An 18,133-nucleotide genomic window follows, 5' to 3' on the forward strand; every position below is an offset into this window, starting at 1 on the left:
AGATATTTTGCAGTTTGTTTTCTCTTTGTTGCTTAGAGCAGGAAATAGATTGTGTAGCTCGTAGCCTTGATAATGTCATGGTAACGTCCATCTTATTTGATCTGAAACCATTAAGCATTGAAGGAAGACAGAGGGAAAATAATAGAGGGAGGGTGAGCATTGAACCAAATAATTGTATAAATGCCAAACTAAAGCCAGTCTCTTCCTCTGCGCGATGTCCTTTTGCCAGGAATTAGTGAGATATATGTTCTAAATAATGGGTTTTACTAAGGGTGATGGTGGGGAAAAGGATGAGTGAAGCATACACACCTGAAATATCAAAACCATTGGGTAGGTACCACTTGGAAGGCAGCCTTGCTTTCTCAAATTGATGGGCCTCGTCAGGTGGAATACAGTATATATTGAAAACCCTTGAGAGCTGAAGGTCTTTCTCATGTGCACTCTTCCCCTCAGCTTCTTTTAAGACCGGTTTTAATTGTTTTCATGGGAATGGCAGGCTCATTTGACGCCTCTTCTTGTAACACGCTAGCCCAGCAGAAGTCAGTGATGTATTTGCAATGGGAAGGGGAGCTGTGGGTTGCAGCCCACCTGGGCTTGCTCTCATTTTTCATTATCTCCCCGTACTTTTGGAAAGCTTGGTCTGCATGGGCTAATGCCTTCGCTCAGCTTTTGTAGGCTGAGCTGTGGCCACAACAGAAGACACCACTCCAAAGTCTTAACTCGTTTAATGCTGATTTTATCTCACTCCAGCTGTTGTTACACACTTGATTCTTGCGTGGGCTTCCTCTCGGGGATATTAAGGAGAGCTCACCTGCAAAATACCAAACCCCACCTGGCTCAGTGACGTTTTCTCCATGCAGTAAAAGGGACCCGCACTGCACCGTGCAGGGCACAGAGCTCCACAAAGGGGCAAACTGCGTCAGGCTGGGAGACTGCACATCAACCAGAACCAGGGCTGGAGCCTCATTTGAAGTCACCTCTTCCCCATGCAAATAAATCACTGACACGTAGCAGTGAATGGAGCACTGAGCCCTTTCCTTTCTGTAACCGGCTCTGAGAAGCAAAGCAATTGGGAGTTTGCAGGAATCGCCCAGCTCTGGGGATATGGGGATGGGGATGTGGCAGAGCAGCTTGTGGGGGCGCCAAGCCGCATGATTGATGGGGATTTCTTGTTGCAGTTTCCTGCTTTTTCAACTTCACCACCCCATCTGGCATCGTGCTGTCACCAAATTACCCTGAAGAATACGGAAGCAGCTTGCACTGCGTTTGGTTAATTATAGCGAAACCCGAGAGCAGAATTCACTTGGCTTTCAATGATTTTGACGTGGAGCCTCAGTTTGATTTCCTAGCGGTGAAGGATGGTGGAACCGCTGAATCTCCGGTGCTGGGGACCTTCTCAGGAAACCAGATCCCCTCCTCTCTGACCAGCAGTGGTCACGTAGCCAGGCTGGAGTTCCAGACCGACCACTCCATGGAGAAGAGAGGCTTCAACATAACCTTCACCAGTAAGTGCCTGATCTCTGCTTCTCGTTCTCGTTTCAAGCTTCAATTTCTTGTTGGGGCCTGATGGGCTTGAGTTTGATCTCGCTGAAAATTGGGGGTTACTTTAGAGTTGCGGTTGGGTAGTTGAGGATTGGTTTCAAGCTTCAAGCTGATGGCTGTGGAGTTCAGGTGTTAGCTGGGATCTCTGCTCTCCCTCCTGTGCCTCCAACAGTGCACGTGGACAACGTGGGGCAGATCAGGAACAGCCCTTAGATCTCGGGTGGTTGTGTTCGTCAGTCAGCGCTCTCATCGTTTGCTGACACTTAAAAGCATGTAAGACTTTGAAGATAAAGGAAAACACGTCTTAGGGTATAAAGCGTTGAAGCTCCTATAGATACACTTGGCTTCACGTAAGTCCGGTCTTCAAATCTCAAATAAATACCACGGCAATTTTATCCCCGTATTGTCCTATAATTTTCTAAAGAGCGTTATTAAACCTATTCAGCAGAACTGATAAATGGCTTTGTTATAATAGCCTTTAGTGGCACAGCTAAATTAATAGCCTTTCTAGCTCTGATTGCAAATCCTCCATTTTAAAAAGAAATCAGGGGTCTTAAGAAATCATTCGCGACACTACAGCGGGCTGAAGGCTCATCAGGTGAAGTACCGGTGTGCGGTTGTATCACGTCCCCAGGGCTGAGTCCAGAAGCACTGGGATCTGTGCCTGCCCCTTCTACAAAGACATTTTTAAAGCAAGTTTTTAATTGTTGTAAATTACTCCTAGTTACATGTGAGTTAGTGTGTTCTGACTGCTTGAGCTACAGAAAGGAGCTCCCGAGCCTTTCTCGGACACCTTTCCATCCTTCCCTTTGTTTGGGTGTGAGGGAGGAGACACGTATTGCTACAGGGACAGATACAAGAGCACGAGGAACAGATTCAGCCCGCGTTTTCCTCTTCAGCACTGTGTATAACAAGATACTATACAAGTAACGATGCTCAGTAGGAAATTCAGAACTCATCCGAATTTGGTCAAGTGCATTAAAGATACTAAAAGCGCGTGTGTAATTAATCTGGAGGCTTTAATCTTTCATACGCCGCTCATCTCTGAAGACCACCTCCCAGCATATGAAGACACAGTACATAATTATGCACTTAATGGGGAATTAAGGCTATAGACTCACTTTCTGATTGGTTGGCTGGTCTAGTATTTAACTGCTGGGAAAGAACAGGCCTTTAAACAGTTGTGCAATTCCGTGCACAACTTTGCAACACCGAGGAAGGTAATTGCCGCCTGTCCTTTGTTTTGTCCCAGTAATGATGACAAGCAAGGTCGGGGACTGTGGCAGTAAATCACAGACATGCTGAGAGGACCCTTGCTTTTAACACAGAGCCTTAAAGCTTTTGTTGTTTCTCATTAACTGTTAACTGTAGGTACATGCGGTGCGGTATTTGGACAGTTTGTAAAAATGTTCCTCTATTTTGAGTGTTTGTGCATTTTCACATGCAAAAGAATGCTAAGAAGATAATTTGGTTCTGCAGGCTCTTTTCTGGCCCCTCTTGGATGCAAATGGTTTTAATCTTAGCTTTCCCGGGCCAAATTCAAGCCCATGTTGTCCACTGTCCAGGGGCAATATCAAATGCTATCACCTCCATAAGGAAGACATGAAACCATTGTTAAATCCCCAAGTTTGTGGTCCAGCGTAGTTGTTTTTGAATTGGACAAGGACAGGGGAAACAAGTCACTCACTATTCTCTTTGTCTCTTAGCGTTCCGACACAACGAATGTCCCGACCCCGGCGTCCCTGTGAACGGGAAGCGATTTGGGGACAGCCTCCAGCTCGGCAGCTCCGTGTCCTTCCTGTGCGACGACGGCTTCATCAGGACCCACGGCTCGGAAACCATCACCTGCATCCTGAAGGAAGGAAATGTGGTCTGGAACAACGCAGTGCTCAGATGCGAAGGTAAATTCCAGCATCTTTCCTATCGGTCTGCACGTAAACCCTGGAGAGAGAACGACCCACTTGTGTTTGCAGCTGTTTGGGTGGAAATGATAAGAGTTTGCTTAAGAGGGAGCACCAGTCCAGTAAACACAAGCACTGAGCTCTGTTTTCTAATTTTTTGTGGAATGAATGATGGGTATTATTTTTATTAGCTCAGTTCTTGTTACAACAGGTGTTTTTCTAATAACAATAATGAAAGGCTTTGATTTACTGATGACTAAAACCTTCCCTGCTGCTATTGCTGAAGGGAATTGAAGAACAGAGATTGGAAGATAAATGGCGATGTTTTTCTGTCCTGATGTTAGCTACATGTAAAATGTATAATATATAAAGAAGCGGAAGGTACAGATCTTTATTGTGAAAAGTGAACTCGTGGCAAACACTTGCACACACACCTGAGCGTGTCTCTGTGGTGCATCGCTCCTGTCCAATGGATCCACACAGTTTACATCTCTTCGCCACAACCGCTATGAGAGACAACCTAGAAATGAGGGAGTTGAGTTAAAGGCTTTAATACGGATTTCAAAGCTTTCTCCTAGTCCTTTAAAGCTTCTGCTAGGGAAGGGAGAAGTGAAGAAAGAGCTCATTAGGAGTGAAAAGTCTTCCCTTGCCCTCAGTTCTCAGGGAAGTGATGCCCTGTGCTGGTATTTGCAGCAATTTGAATAACAAGTACTGTGCTATTGAGAAATAGTACTCTAATACTGACAAATAATTCCGGTAATTGGTCATGCATTGTTCAAGTGGATGAGCAGCAGAAATGGCACAATCTAGTCCATTGTCTTTCATATTGAAAGGAGAAGGCATCAATTGTGTTCTATAACTTCTTATATAAGAAGAAGCTGGACTTTTTTATATTCTTGTACAGTTTTTCTTTTGCAAGCACCTGACAATAAAACGTCTGTAGGTTTGATGGAGGGTCTCCATTACTTTCACAAGCACGAGCCTTTATGTTTATGTATTTGTAAGTGTAGAAGGGAAACATACATTAAATACTATACTTTTAATCAGCTTTTATCTTTGGAAGCTTTGATAACCTTATGCCGTTAACTTGTGCTTTTCTCTCTGATCACAGTGGTGATTCCTTTGACTCACCCTTCAGTATGCTCTCGATTAAGAGTACATTTTAATTAGTCTTTTTAAACAAGGAGGAAGTATATAGATCTAAAGTACCGGTTAGCACTTGAAAAAATAAATGGGAAAGAAAGAGACGTGAAAAAAGGCGAGTTGAAAGACAGATAGAAGTCCTGACAAGAAATCATGTAGCTTTGGGGCAGAAAGGAGCCTCTTGTTCAAAAATAATTGGTTCAAGATCCAGTTGAGCTCAAGTGACTTTCATCTGGCATCCGTCAGATCAGCAGCGAAGGTTTGGGGTGGTTAAGGTCGCATCGAGTGGGATATTTCGTAGCCCTTGTGCAAAACTCGCACCGGGACTGGTGCTTCAGCAGCCGCTCAGGAGGATCCGGGTCCCCCTGGGACCCCCTGGGTCCACCAGACCCAGTGTCCTGTTTCCAGAGAAGACAATAATGTGCCTTTGGCTTGTGCTGCTGGCACGAGGGAACGAGAGGTGCAATAACTGCCTCGTCTCGTGATGTCCCTTGCGGAGGAAAAGACATGACTCAATTACCACAGATACGAAAGATTCTCTGGCACCTGCAACTACTGAAATGCAAACTGACCTTGCAGTTTTCTCTGGTTTTATATCTAATAATTATGATTACTATACCCCGTCCCCTTAGAGCTGCCGCACAAGGTCAGGATACTGCCTCCCGCAAATACTGCAGTGGGCTGCTGCATCTTCAGTTTAAGCTGAAAAGGCAATTTCTCACCAGCTAGTGTTGTTACTTCATCTGGTTCTGATTATTTTTACCATGTGAGAAACAACAGCGCGTGAAGGCCGTCACACAGCGGGACGGCACCGCCGGGCCATCCTGCCGCGTTTCTGTGCTTATCGTCACCTGAACCGTGTCGTTGTCCTTGTCCCCAGCGCCGTGCGGGGGGCACCTGACGTCACCCAGCGGAACCATCCTGTCCCCGGGCTGGCCGGGCTTCTACAAGGACTCGCTGAGCTGCGCCTGGGTCATCGAGGCTCAGCCGGGCTACCCCATCAAGATCACGTTTGACAGGTGCTCACCCCACTGTTCTCATAAGTTTCCCATTTGTCGCGGTTGTTTTCAGTGTTTCCAGCAGCGTTGAGTTGTAGCCACCCCTGGAGGGAAAGGGAACGAGCTGTTCTGCGTTGGGTTTGCCTGTGAGGTTCTATCTTTATCTTATTTTTATTATTAACTCCTGACAAGACGTGACAATTCGCCCACCATTCAAGAAGGAAAGGTGGAAAATGGTGATGTCTCCCTTCTTGTTTTGACTAACTCCTGCTAATTTGCAGCGCTATTTCAGACACACGTAGGACAGGCTTTTGGAGGCTGAGCTCTGCTGGGCTCAGCCTGCCGGGGAGCAGCACTGAGGGTCTGCCCTGAATCGGGAGCGCCGAGTCTCTCGCCTTGCCGTGGATTTGGGTGTTTGAGGGGGGCTGCGCTTGCTTGAACCGCGATCTTTGTGTTTGAGAGGGGATTGTTCATGTTGCATTAGATACTTTGCTGCAAAGAGTGTTTGGCATCAGCAGATGAGGCAGGTGAAAGAGCAGAAAGAAACCAATATGCGTAGAAGGGGAACAACATGTTCTCCAAGAGGTGCTCGGGCAGTATAATAGAAACGGAGCCACCTCTTGCCGCGTGTGCTGCCTGTAGTCATTAGAGCACATTCAGGACTGCAATAAAGAAGAATTAGCAGTGCCGGTTTTTCAGACATATTCCTGTGTCCCTTTCAGATTTAAGACAGAGGTGAATTATGACACCCTGGAAGTGAGGGATGGCCGGTCCTACTCTTCCCCACTCATCGGTGTCTATGATGGGACTCAGGTGCCCCAGTTCCTCATCAGCACCAGCAACTACCTCTACCTCCTCTTCACCACTGACAAAAGCCACTCTGACGTAGGCTTTCAGATCCGATACGAAAGTAAGTGCAAGTTTTTTCCTGTAATTACGCGCTTTCCAGCACAATGGGCTCAATCAGAGCCCATTGGACTCGCTTCTCCCCGTCGCCCAGCGTTCGCACCGTTACCCTGATTGAGAAGGTGAAATTGCTGCGGGTGAAGCAGCAGTCCATCTTGATTGTTTGATTTTAGCATCTACAGAGTATTATTGATTTGTAGGAGACAGAGTTGAGTTCCTCTCTTCATTTCATCCGCTTGCTTTGGGGATAATTGGGAGGACTTGGAGTTGAACCTTCCCCCAGCCCCGTGGGCTCTGACACGAGTGGGTTTGTTTGCCACAGCTGTGAAGCTCCAGTCGGACCATTGCTTGGATCCGGGGATCCCGGTCAATGGCCAGCGCCACGGGAACGATTTCTACGTGGGAGCGCTGGTGACATTCAGCTGCGATTCCGGCTACACCCTGAGTGACAGCGAAGCCCTGGAGTGTGAGCCCAACTTCCAGTGGAGCCGACCGCTGCCCAGCTGCGAGGGTAAGGGCGCAGGAGACAACATCTACAAGGGAGAACATCTGCACGGGATGCCCAACGCTTGACGTGCAGATCTCCTGCAAAAGCAACGCAGCAATTGTGAAGCTCGCAATGACATTTGATCTCTGCCTTTTGTTTTATTTTAATGGGTTGGGATTTGTTTTGACGTTAGAAGAACTGATATTCTTCCAGCTGATTATGGGGTTTGTATTCTTTAATTGTTTCTTTTTGTTGATTATTTTTGCAGCTCTGTGTGGAGGTTACATCCGTGGTTCCAGTGGTACCATCTTATCGCCAGGCTTCCCTGATTTTTATCCAAATAACTTGAACTGCACGTGGACAATAGAAACATCTCACGGAAAAGGTGAGAAACCTTTGGCTCAGAGTGGTTTTGCGGATGGGCTGGAGGCTGCTGCTCAGCGGGGAAGCCGATGCTCCCTATGGAAAGCAGGAGTTTCCCTCCAAGAGAAATGATGGCTTCCTGTGTGCTTGGACAAGTTGCAGACGGTTTTGGTGTTGCATCTCTTAATCCTTTCAAAGCGGAGAGGATTAAGCAGGAAGGATGGTCTCGTATCACCCTCCCAGATCTGAGAACCCGTGCCAGGCGTCATCTCTGGTTTTAGACCAGCATCCTGTGTTATTTGGGCACCTGGTGTTGCTGGCAGTGCCGCACAGAGGGAGGACAAACCACCACTGACACCGCTGCAGTAACGTTTGGTACTCAATAGTACTTTATCTTTGCAGTGCTGGATCACTAGCTATGCAGCATTTTGCAGATGGGGAGGTGTAAGCTTGCAGTAAATGGTTTCCAGCCACAGGACAGAGCTCAGGCTCTCGGTTCCCAGCTCTGTCCCAGTTCTGCAGCTCTCGTTTCCCCACCAGCGAGCAGTACTGCCCGCGTAGAGGCAAAGTGCACATCTGTTTAGTCCAATCTCCTGTGCAGCACACGCCAATCTTTTGTCTTGGAGGAAAATGTCAAGAAAATGTATCATTGACGATTAGAGAGCGAGTTGTATGTACAAGGGCAGGAGGTAATTTCTCCTGATCCAGTCAGGATCTGCCTGGGGTAAGCACAAAGGGTATAAACTCCTTAAGTAACTTTATGCACTTTTATCTAACTGTCTCATCATGCCGGATATCAGCACGACAGGAGCCATCATGAGCCAATTTTGCAAATGCCATTTGTATTACAGCAAATAAACTTGTCAATGAACAGCACAGTGCATTAAGGGAACCATCACACGCTGTGAAAAGTATTCTGTTGAGTAGCAGCAATCCACTCTTCATTAATCCGCTCTGCCTCGGATTCAGCTCTCTGCTGAGACGCCGCATTATCCTGTAGCTCAGCCGAGCACGACGCACCACACTGACACTCTTTTATATAGGAGAAAGTGCCACTCTGATGGCCCGTGTGCTTTTATGGCAACATCAGAGGAGAGTTCTGAGCAAGGCTCGAAAAACCACAGCGCGTTGTGAAATAACGGAGGTTTGCGTACACAAGTCTGGGGGCTTGTTGTTCCCATAGAATCAAATGGAGTTCAGGGCTTGTGCTTCCCCATCCATTCCCATTTGGCCTGTTCTGTGCCAAAGCAGTGACCGAGCAGGGGTGATCTGCATCATAAAACCCAGGCTCGAGCTATTCATTCCCAAATATTTATGAACATCTTGCACGTGGCCAGCGCATGAGCCCTCTAATTGAAACAAGTTGCTTGTGATAATAGTTATTTTTATGTGACTGCAGATGCCGATGTAGTTTATGGACTCACAAGCTGTACAATTCGAGTTTAAAAGCAGCTTAATTTTGAAGGTATTTAAACGCTTAAAGAGAGACTATTATTTTTAATCTGAGAACTTCAAAATGATTTCTTCTCCCTATAATTTGTTTTGTTGTTTCTTTCGCAGAGAATGGGGGGGGAAAAAAAGCCACAACCTCCATTTGCAGAGACATTTTGTACCACAGTAAATTTCAGACCGGAGCAAAGGTTTAATCAGAGTCACAAATCCCTTCAAATGAGTTTGTAATTATCCCTTATGGCTGCAGTTCCAGAGCCTTGAACCGGCTCTGCTGCTGGAGAGGCCTCGTGCCTTGTGATTGCGGTCGTTGTCTGAAAAGACGTGAAGTCTTCAGTTCTAGGACTGAATTCTGCTCGTGTTCCTCTGGTGCTGCATCGATTTTGGTGGAGAGATATTATTTCTGATCCTTAGATTGGGTTTTGTAAAGGCGAGGGTGTAAATTTGCTGTCAGCTGATAAACAGGCGAAACTTACAGCATTTTGTATTCACCGCATCTCCCCAAGTTTCCAGGCTGAAGCAGCCTGTATGTATTTCCAATCTGCTATACTGCTGGTAAGAATAACAACCGTTTGGGAACTGTTTGGCATTTCCAGCCTTCGTGGAGTTCTGGGTGGGGGAAACAGTGGAAGTAAAACTTTTCCAGCAGGCTCCATGTATCATTTATGTGCATATAACAAAGAAAATGCCAATGTCGAGACCATTTTGGTCATCCCTGAGCACTGAGTCGTGTCAGTATTTCTGCCTGGGATGCTGGAGGTTGGCCAAGGGCAATGGGAGATACGAGTGGGGTGGTTGAGGTGTCCAGTGAGTCCTGCTCCTTCCCAATCCACCCATTTCCATGGGAAAGGCTTTGTGTTGGTGACCACCCTCTCTGCCCTTCGTGCCTTGGAAGGAAACTGCTTGCACGTAAACCTTCAGAAAGAAAGAAATTGGATAAATGGAATATTCATAGTCATAATTTGCTGACAAAAAACTGTTGAGCTGGATATTAAATCTCATGCTCCAGAGCTTTAATCAGTCTCTAGGTTGGTCTCATCCTGATCTCCAGAAATTAAAGGGGAAGGTGGGGGACAAGAGGAGCTGGTTCCTCTGCTCTGTATTTACAGCTTGCCCGTCTCTCTTTGGAGGTGGCTGTTGCTGAGCTGTGGCCTGGCAGCTCTGTGCTCTTAATCATTGGCTCAAATTAAACATCTCGGTCAATCCTGGGCAATCCTGATGCGTGCGAGGGGGTCGGGACCGTCTCTGCAGACAGCCCTGGCGAGTTGGGAAGAGCGTAAAGCCCAGTTTAGCGTGAGCCAGGGCTTGGGAGTCCAGGGCTTGGTGCTCAGACAGTGCGTGAAGATGTGGGGATGAAAGGAGCTCTATGAATGCAAAGAGGCTTTTTTTATTGCTCGGCATCGCTTTAGCTCGCTGAGACAGTGATGTGACAGGGTTTCTGACACAAGATCCTGCCTTGCTTTGCTCTCCAAAAGCCGTTGCTGCCATTTGTTTTGGTTTTCGAAGATGGAATTATTTTCCAGAGAGTAAGTGTTTCTAATTGCTCTGAATTCCAGCATGAAAAATCCCCTTTTGTGACAGCCTGAAGTGCTTAATGTTTGGTGTCTGTAGGTGTGAAGGATACTTTAAGTCATCTATTACCCCTTTCTTGTTCATTTACAAATGCAGCAAGGTCACAGCCTTCTCACCGAAATATTTCAAATGGTTGAAATTGAATTTGGAAGAAGAGACAAAGTAGTTTTCCTGTGTTTGTCTGTCCTCCCTGTAGCTGGATCTGTTGTGGCTTTTAGTTTTGTTGGTATAATGTGGATAGAAGTGTAAGGTTCTCATCCCTTGTAGGATCTGCTGTGACTGGTAAGACCTGCGTTCTGCATGTCCCTGGGAGGGGACAGCGGGTCCTGGGAGCGGGTGACAAGGGGGGACGTCAGCAGCCCCCATCAGGACAGGGCTGTGCTGGGTGGGAGGTGACCACAGGACACAGCCCTGACTTGGGGACACTCATGAACCCTACAAGGTTCATGTGTGGCCAAGGAACCAGGTCTGTCCCTGCGCAATGGCTCCTGTTGTCCTCAGCCTTTGCGGAGCAGCATTCAGCCCTGTCACAGGGAGCTGTAGGACGTCCCTGCGGTGCTTTATGCTCTGGGGGAGCCTCTCTGACCTTGGTACTTGGTACTTGGCTTAAGTCCTGTTTTTCTAGGTATGAATTCTTTCCAGAACATAACTTGTTGTTTTCAAGTCCTCGCAGCTGCAGCTTTTGCTGTCGTTGCCCATCTAAAGGTCAACGCTTTTAAAATACAACTCTCCTCTAAGGTGGTTCTGTCCTTTCTGCTGCTGCTCTGTCCCCCGAGCGAGCCCGTTCCTGTGTTACAGAGGCACCGGGACTGAAGATCTGAACTGCCTTCCTTTAGTCTGGGCCTTGTACCATCCCCTTGTTTTCCTTTTTCCATCTATTTCATTTATTTTCGGTGCGCGCTCTCTTCTCGGTTACATTGCTGTTTACTGGGAAACAGGGAATCAATACCGATGTCATCTCGGGGAGAGGCTTTTGGCTCTGGGACAAAGGAGCCACACGAGCTTCTGGCTGAAGCCGTCTCTGCTTTTCCTCCCCTGCAGGTGTGTTCTTCACCTTCCATACGTTTCACCTGGAGAACGGCCACGATTACCTGCTCATCACCGAGAACACCAGCTTCGCGCAGCCCCTGAAGCAGCTCACGGGCTCTCGGCTCCCGGCCCCGCTCAGCGCAGGGCTCTTCGGGAACTTCTCTGCTCAGATCCGCTTCATCTCCGACTTCTCCATGTCCTATGAGGGTTTCAACATCACCTTCTCAGGTAAGAGAGGGTGATTTATTCTTTCTCTTCCCATTTCTCTGCAAATCTTGGGTATAACTTTGAAGTCTGTGTGATTTGGGTCACTGATGGTCACTCCTCTTGTTAGCCTAGTAAATTATTGTAGCATTAAACCACAGTATGTCCCAGGTAATGTTGTCATTCCAGCCCCCCAGATGCAGCAATTCTGTCTGCCTTGAGCCCCAGAATCACAGAATGTTAGGGATTGGAAGGGACCTCAAAAGATCATCTAGTCCAATCCCACCATGATGGGGTTGAACCCACTGGAATTAAATCCCACTAGAGGGGTGTTTGTCGCCTTCTCCCCGCTCACACGCCTTTTCCGCTCTGCCTATGAAGTTTCATCTCACATTTTCTTAGGGTGTGCTTATCCTTCCCTCTCTCTTTATCAGAGGAAAATCACTGCTGTAGTTGCAGCATTTCCAGCATGGGAAGCCGGGACAGATGGGATGTTTAGCAAGGCAACGTTGAGCAATCTGGATGCCTTGGATAAGGAGCAAGGCAGAGCTGGTCACTCCCATTGTCTGTCTGGTCTTACTTTGTTATTTCTTTGGTTCGTTGCTTCACTTGGATGCTCATCCAGTGACCCAGCCTCTGCAGCTGGATGTCACACCTGCATCCTACGCCGGGTTTCCATGAACCCGCTGGCATTACTGGGGAGCTGGAAACTGTTTTCCCTTGCTGAGCTTCTAATTCAAGATTTGTGATTATACAAAATGCTGGAATTTCATCTGGATGAACCAGGTGCTTTTGGAGACTCAAAGATGGGTGCGTTTGCCTATGCAGAACAGATCATCACACTTGTAAATAATTACTTTGCGTGGGTAATCTCTGGTTGAAGTGCGCAAGGTATTTACCCGTGTCCTTTAGCCCAAAGTCCTACAAACGGCCGCTGAAGTGTTTGCCTGCGCAGGCGTTGCAGCAAATGTAATCTTCACTGCCTGAGTGCCCCGACAAGCCTTTCTGTGAAACAATCAGTTAATGGACAAAAGCCGGTTGTATTGGCGCTGTTCTTTTCTGTATCTCAGCACACCTTTCCGTCCTGAGGGCAACAGCTGCAAAGCCGAGCTGCTGGTGTGGAAGAGGAGCGACCGGGTTTATTGCGGAGCTCAGTGCCGATGTGCTCGCTGCCTTTGACGGGTGGAGCTGTTGCCATAGGTGCAGATAGAACCTGCTGCTCTGAGGGAGCTGCTTGCCGATACCTTTGTTCTGGCCTCTGAAATCAGGGATTTGCATATAACACTAGGCAGAGAGTTTCCTATTAACATCTATTTTGATGAGGGAAAAATGGCCTTTAAAAATTATGTCAAATTGTCTCATTGTAACTATTATTTTTAATGTGTTTGGGGGCTTTTTTCCTTTCTTGGAGAATGGAAATCGGAGTCAGTTATAGTATTACCTTCCATTAGATATATATGTACATCCTTTGTGCTTTTCAGGTCTGTTATTTTCCAAAAAATAACCCTCGAAACAGGTTTCCTTCAAAATACTCTGTGGTCAAAGACGTAAATTTGACCTTTCATTTAGCAGTAGCTTAACAGTTCTCTTGCATTCCCCAAGCAGGATGCTGGGTTTCATTCATTTTCAGGATTAATAACGTAGAGGCAGCAGAAATCCCATCCGGATCAATTCATCTTCATTTGGCTAAACCAGAAGGAGAATGAGAAATTTCCATCCCGTGTTGTCACCGCCGGTGTCACTTTTTGTTTGTCTGACAAGGATGACGGAAAACGGGACCTGTTGTATTTTGAACTGGTTTAAATCAAGAGATGACAGAAAATGGGACCTCTTGTGTTTTGAGCTGGTTTAAATCAAGAGCCTGTTGAAACCCCGGGGGCTGCACAGTGAGTGTGACCCACGTTGGTCTTCGTGGCTCACCCAGGATGTTGAGTGTGGGTGATGCTCTTGCAGAGCTTCAAAACTCCATCCTCACGTTCAGGGACTCAATCCACCTCACTGGGAGAATGAGGTGTTGTCCTGCCTTTCCATAGAAGTCTGTTTGTCCCTTGCAGAGTATGACCTGGAGCCCTGTGACGAGCCGGAGGTCCCAGCCTACAGCATCAGGAAGGGTTTGCAGTTTGGGGTGGGCGACGTCCTCACCTTCTCCTGCTTCCCCGGCTACCGGCTGGAGGGCGCGTCCCGCATCACCTGCCTCGGGGGGAGACGGCGTGTGTGGAGTTCGCCTCTGCCAAGGTGTGTTGGTAGGTGGTCATGTGCTTTCATTTTGCTTGGTTGGTTACGCTGTGCTGGAGCGTTTCGGCGGGCAGGGACGGGCGGCATCCCCGGGATGGCGTCTCCCAGCTGGCGGGGTGGTTGGCGCAGGGCTGGGGAGACGGGGGGAGCTGGAAGGAGCTTTCAGCCCTGCCCAGCTCTGTGCTGGGACAGGAGGGACACGCAGGAGGGCTCAGTCTTCTCCCAGGGCACAGCACATGGGGTCACACACATGAGCAAAAGCCCCATCTCACTTCAGCCCATCCACAGTCAAACCCCAGTGATGGTACGAGTGGCAAATCGTGAGCCATGGGAGACCTGTCATCCTTTTTGGGGTAGTTTCTGTAAAACAGCGTGGTCTTAAGGGTGTCCTCCCTTTGAATCAGAGCGCTCCAAAGCTTAATAGTCCGCATGTGAAAGCTGCTTCTGGGTGGGTGATCTTAAGCAATGCAGATACCATGTTAGCATGGATGTGTTTGAATTTTACCTTTTCCTTGTCCTCTAGAGGTTGCACCTTAAACCTTTCACCTCCTCTCCTAACCTCTCCAAGTCCTTTTAGCAACCCCTCCAGCCATTATTTATACTAGTAAATATAGAGGAGGGGAAGGATCAGTGTGCAGCACAGAGCTGGTGTCTGGCTCTGGTCCCTGACACAGACATCTTGCCCGGCAGGGTCTGCAGAGCATCCCCCTGTCTGCTCGCGGGATGCTCCACGCTAATGGTTTGCGTAAAAGAGCAAAAGTAGCAACGTGCTGCAGCAAGAAAGGAAGAAGGACGCTTCAGGCCTTTGTCAAAAGCTTTATGTATTTTTTTGCTGCACAGTTTAGTACGTAGGAAGCTGTTGAGTGCTCTGCTGCTGCCTGGCTCACCCAGACCCATGAAGGGTTTGTTCAAAACAGGCAGACCAGATCTCTTACCTGTTTTCATGCCTGCTAGGTAGGTTTTCCTGATCTGTTAGTGACCTTTGAGGGACATTGCAAGAGCATCCCAGCAAGAGCCGGTCTGCTTTCTGAGTCTGGGCCGTGTCACGCTCAATGCATTTTTGCTGAAGGTCCCAGGGCTGCATCATCCTGCTGTGACAAGCAGCCTCTTCAGGACATGAATAATAATCAGGTTGCAGAGAAAGCTAATCAGGGGAATAGATATCCAAAAGAATCATCACAAAGCTTTAAACTTGATCCTCAGACATCATCGCCGAGTGGACACGCTGACTTCCATTTGCCGAGTCCCTGCTGCAGCCGGCTTTGAATTAGCAGGTTGGTTTCATAATGATGGGTCAGATTCCCTGTCTGGCGATCTGTGCAGGGCTCTGGTGGCTTGTCCCACAACATCCCTGCTGCACGCTGGGGTCCGCGTTCCCTGAGCACGAGGAGTGCATAGGGATGCCCACAGCAGCGTTTTGTTCTCTGTCCCCAGCCCCTTGTCTTTGGAACAAGAAAGGTCAATTTTGTCCGTGCCACAGAAAAACCTGAGGCCGCTGTGGTTCTTTGAGCGACGTTTTGAGAGGAAACAGAGACATGTAAATTTGAGTTGGTTTCCAAAACTGAGAGGCAAAAGGATCTCTGGTTTTCTGCCTTTTTCTGATGGGAATGGGTGTAATTGTCAGCTGCAAGGCTGGGAAGAAAATAACGCAGGGAGCAAGGGACAAAAGAGGTCCTTTAAAATACTGTCAAATGATGAACTGGAGAGCGGAGGGCAGCATTAACAACAAACAAGGTCAGATTTTGCGCTCTTAGCTTTCAGGAAATTGTTTTGAGGAAGATTTTGAAATCCAGACGTAGCTTTGTCATTATTTGGCAGTTTCACCGAGCATATCGTTCTGCACAAAGAGCTTTGGCGCTTGCCGCACGTCAGTCCCAGCAATCAGTGGCGCGCTGGCTGCACTGTCAAATGAACACCGTGATTTTTATATCCTATGTATAGGTACAGGATGAGCTTTGTATACATGTGGAAGAGTCTTGAAATATTCCCATCTAATAATACATTTTTATTTTCCTTCTGGCCCATGAATCAGGAAGGAACATGAACACAGGTGCTGTTTGGAGCGGGTGGTGGCTTTCCAGGGATTTTGGAATGCTTTTCGTGAGTTGGGTGCTATGATATATTTGGGCGAGCCAGCTTTCTGTGACTCAGTTTCCCTGTCAATATGGGAAGGTATTCATCTCTCTTGCAAGGCACCGGAGGTTTAATGCTGACAGAAGTGTTTTGTTTAGTGACTGCACTTGGAATGGAGTCCGTGGATGCGTTGGCAGATGGGTGTAGGAAGGATTGAGCATCTGCGGCCGTTTGGAGGAATCACCTGCATGTGTTGTCTGGCTGGAATATACATGTAGTTATTAAAATGTGGTTTTGTGTCTTTATATAGCTGAATGTGGTTCGTCTGTAACTGGAACTCAAGGTGTTCTGCTGTCCCCCAACTACCCGATAAACTACAACAACAACCATGAGTGCATCTACTCCATCCAGACCCAGCCGGGAAAGGGGATCCAGCTGAGAGCCAGGACGTTTGAGCTGGAGGCAGGAGATGTCCTCAAGGTAATTATTCTGTCTCTAGAAGCACAACCATGCTACTAATGAGGGCAAGATCTGAAAGGGAAGTGCTGTTCTAAAATATTAATGGAGTCAGCTGAGCCTAATCCCTGGAGAGCTCTGCCCAGGCGGAGCTGACAGTGCAGTGGGGATCTCTGGAAGGGTCTCATACCTGGAATGGGACTGACACCCCCAAAAGCCCTTCCTGGGGCTGCTGTAACCCACTGCGACGTTAAGTGACAGCAGCAGAATGCCCAAGGTCCAGACTGAGGCGATGGCGAGTGTCCTCTGCATGTCTGGTTATCTGAGGCTTCAGTCTGCAGATGGATGCGCAAAGTCTCTATCCATTAAAAATGTAGATATCTTTGCCGTATCAGCGCACCTTCTGCTCTGAAGTTTTCCCTGAGATTTAGAGATCTGTTGGAATGCCAGGGGTTTTTCCTTTGTAGCTAAACTTCAGTTCTTATCTGCACAGTTGTACAGGGGAAGCTGTTAATACATGAGAAGTGTGAGGTTCTCAGTGTTATTTTGGGTTTTTTTTAAGAATCAAGGCTGATTTGTCCCCAGAAGTGGTTTATTTCAATGCAGAACTCCAGACTCAAGCTCTTCAGCATTCCCATGCTCAGTCGTAGATTAATCTGCATTTACAAGTTTCAGGACTATATAGAAGGAGACAAATCCAGGCTGAGTTTCTATTAACCACAAAGAAATGGTTTTGTGGGAGGCATTAATATTACAAGAGGTGTGCTGCTGTGCTGAGCCATCTTCCCAGAGAACTCTGTCCTTATTTCAGTTCCATACTTCTGCACTGCGAAATAGGTGTGATCCACATATTTTCAGCTCACAAATGACTGGAAAAGAGAGATTTGCAGCCAATGCAGAGAATATACTCGTCGAGAAAGAAATGATGTTCTCTCAACGGGTTTGTCATCAACTTCTCATCTGCTCCTGAGGAGAGTTCCCATCAATCTCCACTTGTGAGAAGTCGCTCTTTGTCCTCATAGAGAATCATGCTGTCTGAAAGAAAGAAGAACAAACCTTTGGTGTTTTTCTTAAATAACAGCGGGGTCAAAGCGCATTTGTGAGTCACTGTGGGGAGAGGATGTTTTCTCCCATAGCTGTGCTGCGCCTTAGAGCTTAGCTCAGAACACACAGCCCTGAGTGCAGAATAAGCTCAGTGTACAGAGAAGGATGCGGCTCCTCCAGGGAGTTAATCCTGCTCCTTGGATGAGCAGCTTCGTCAAGTCAGGCTCTTAGATTGGATAATTTTGCTGGCTCCAAAGGAACTGTTTGTGGATGGTTTGGTCCCTGAAATAACAAATGAAACACGTTTTCCCCTCTGTGTTTCTTGTTCCTGCCAGGTGTACGATGGCAGCAATAGCTCTGCTCGCCTGCTGGGCTCCTTCAGCCACTCCGAGATGCTCGGCACCAGCATCAACAGCACGTCCAGCAGCATGTGGCTGGAGTTCATCACCAACAGCGCCAACACCAGCAGAGGCTTCGAGCTGCAGTTTTCTAGTAAGTCCCAGACCCACACGCTTGTGAGATGGGAACCTGAAGTGTAATGGTGTGTTTTCGTGCTACGGTCCTGTTACAGTCCTTTCCATAAAGATCTCATGCTTTGAAGTGGAATTGGAGTGAGGGAAATGGTTATCCCGCAAACTTTTTCCGCTGTGAATGAGGCAGTGGTGATACAGGAACTTTGGATCGAAGCTGAGACACCAGATTTCTGGGATCGTGCTCAAATACTCATTAAA

General features: G+C 47.6%; 1 protein-coding gene across 4 annotated transcripts in view; it reads left to right on the plus strand.

Annotated features, from left to right (window-relative positions):
• Positions 1–18,133, plus strand: part of CSMD2 (CUB and Sushi multiple domains 2) — a 264,468-nt gene that overhangs the window by 164,973 nt on the left and 81,362 nt on the right. For all 4 annotated transcript variants that reach the window (XR_010468147.1, XM_065041591.1, XM_065041590.1 and 1 more), the window contains 10 exons: positions 1,179–1,505; positions 3,249–3,443; positions 5,467–5,605; positions 6,307–6,494; positions 6,813–7,001; positions 7,246–7,362; positions 11,403–11,618; positions 13,649–13,837; positions 16,213–16,382; positions 17,738–17,894. Coding sequence is in view for 3 of the 4 variants with exons in the window: in XM_065041591.1 (XP_064897663.1) it covers positions 1,179–1,505; positions 3,249–3,443; positions 5,467–5,605; positions 6,307–6,494; positions 6,813–7,001; positions 7,246–7,362; positions 11,403–11,618; positions 13,649–13,837; positions 16,213–16,382; positions 17,738–17,894 (1,887 nt within the window). In the remaining variant the exon portion in view is untranslated. The remainder of the gene's footprint in view (positions 1–1,178; positions 1,506–3,248; positions 3,444–5,466; positions 5,606–6,306; positions 6,495–6,812; positions 7,002–7,245; positions 7,363–11,402; positions 11,619–13,648; positions 13,838–16,212; positions 16,383–17,737; positions 17,895–18,133) is intronic.

This window comes from Columba livia, chromosome 26 (genome assembly GCF_036013475.1).
Source record: "Columba livia isolate bColLiv1 breed racing homer chromosome 26, bColLiv1.pat.W.v2, whole genome shotgun sequence".
NCBI classification, from domain to species: domain Eukaryota; kingdom Metazoa; phylum Chordata; class Aves; order Columbiformes; family Columbidae; genus Columba; species Columba livia.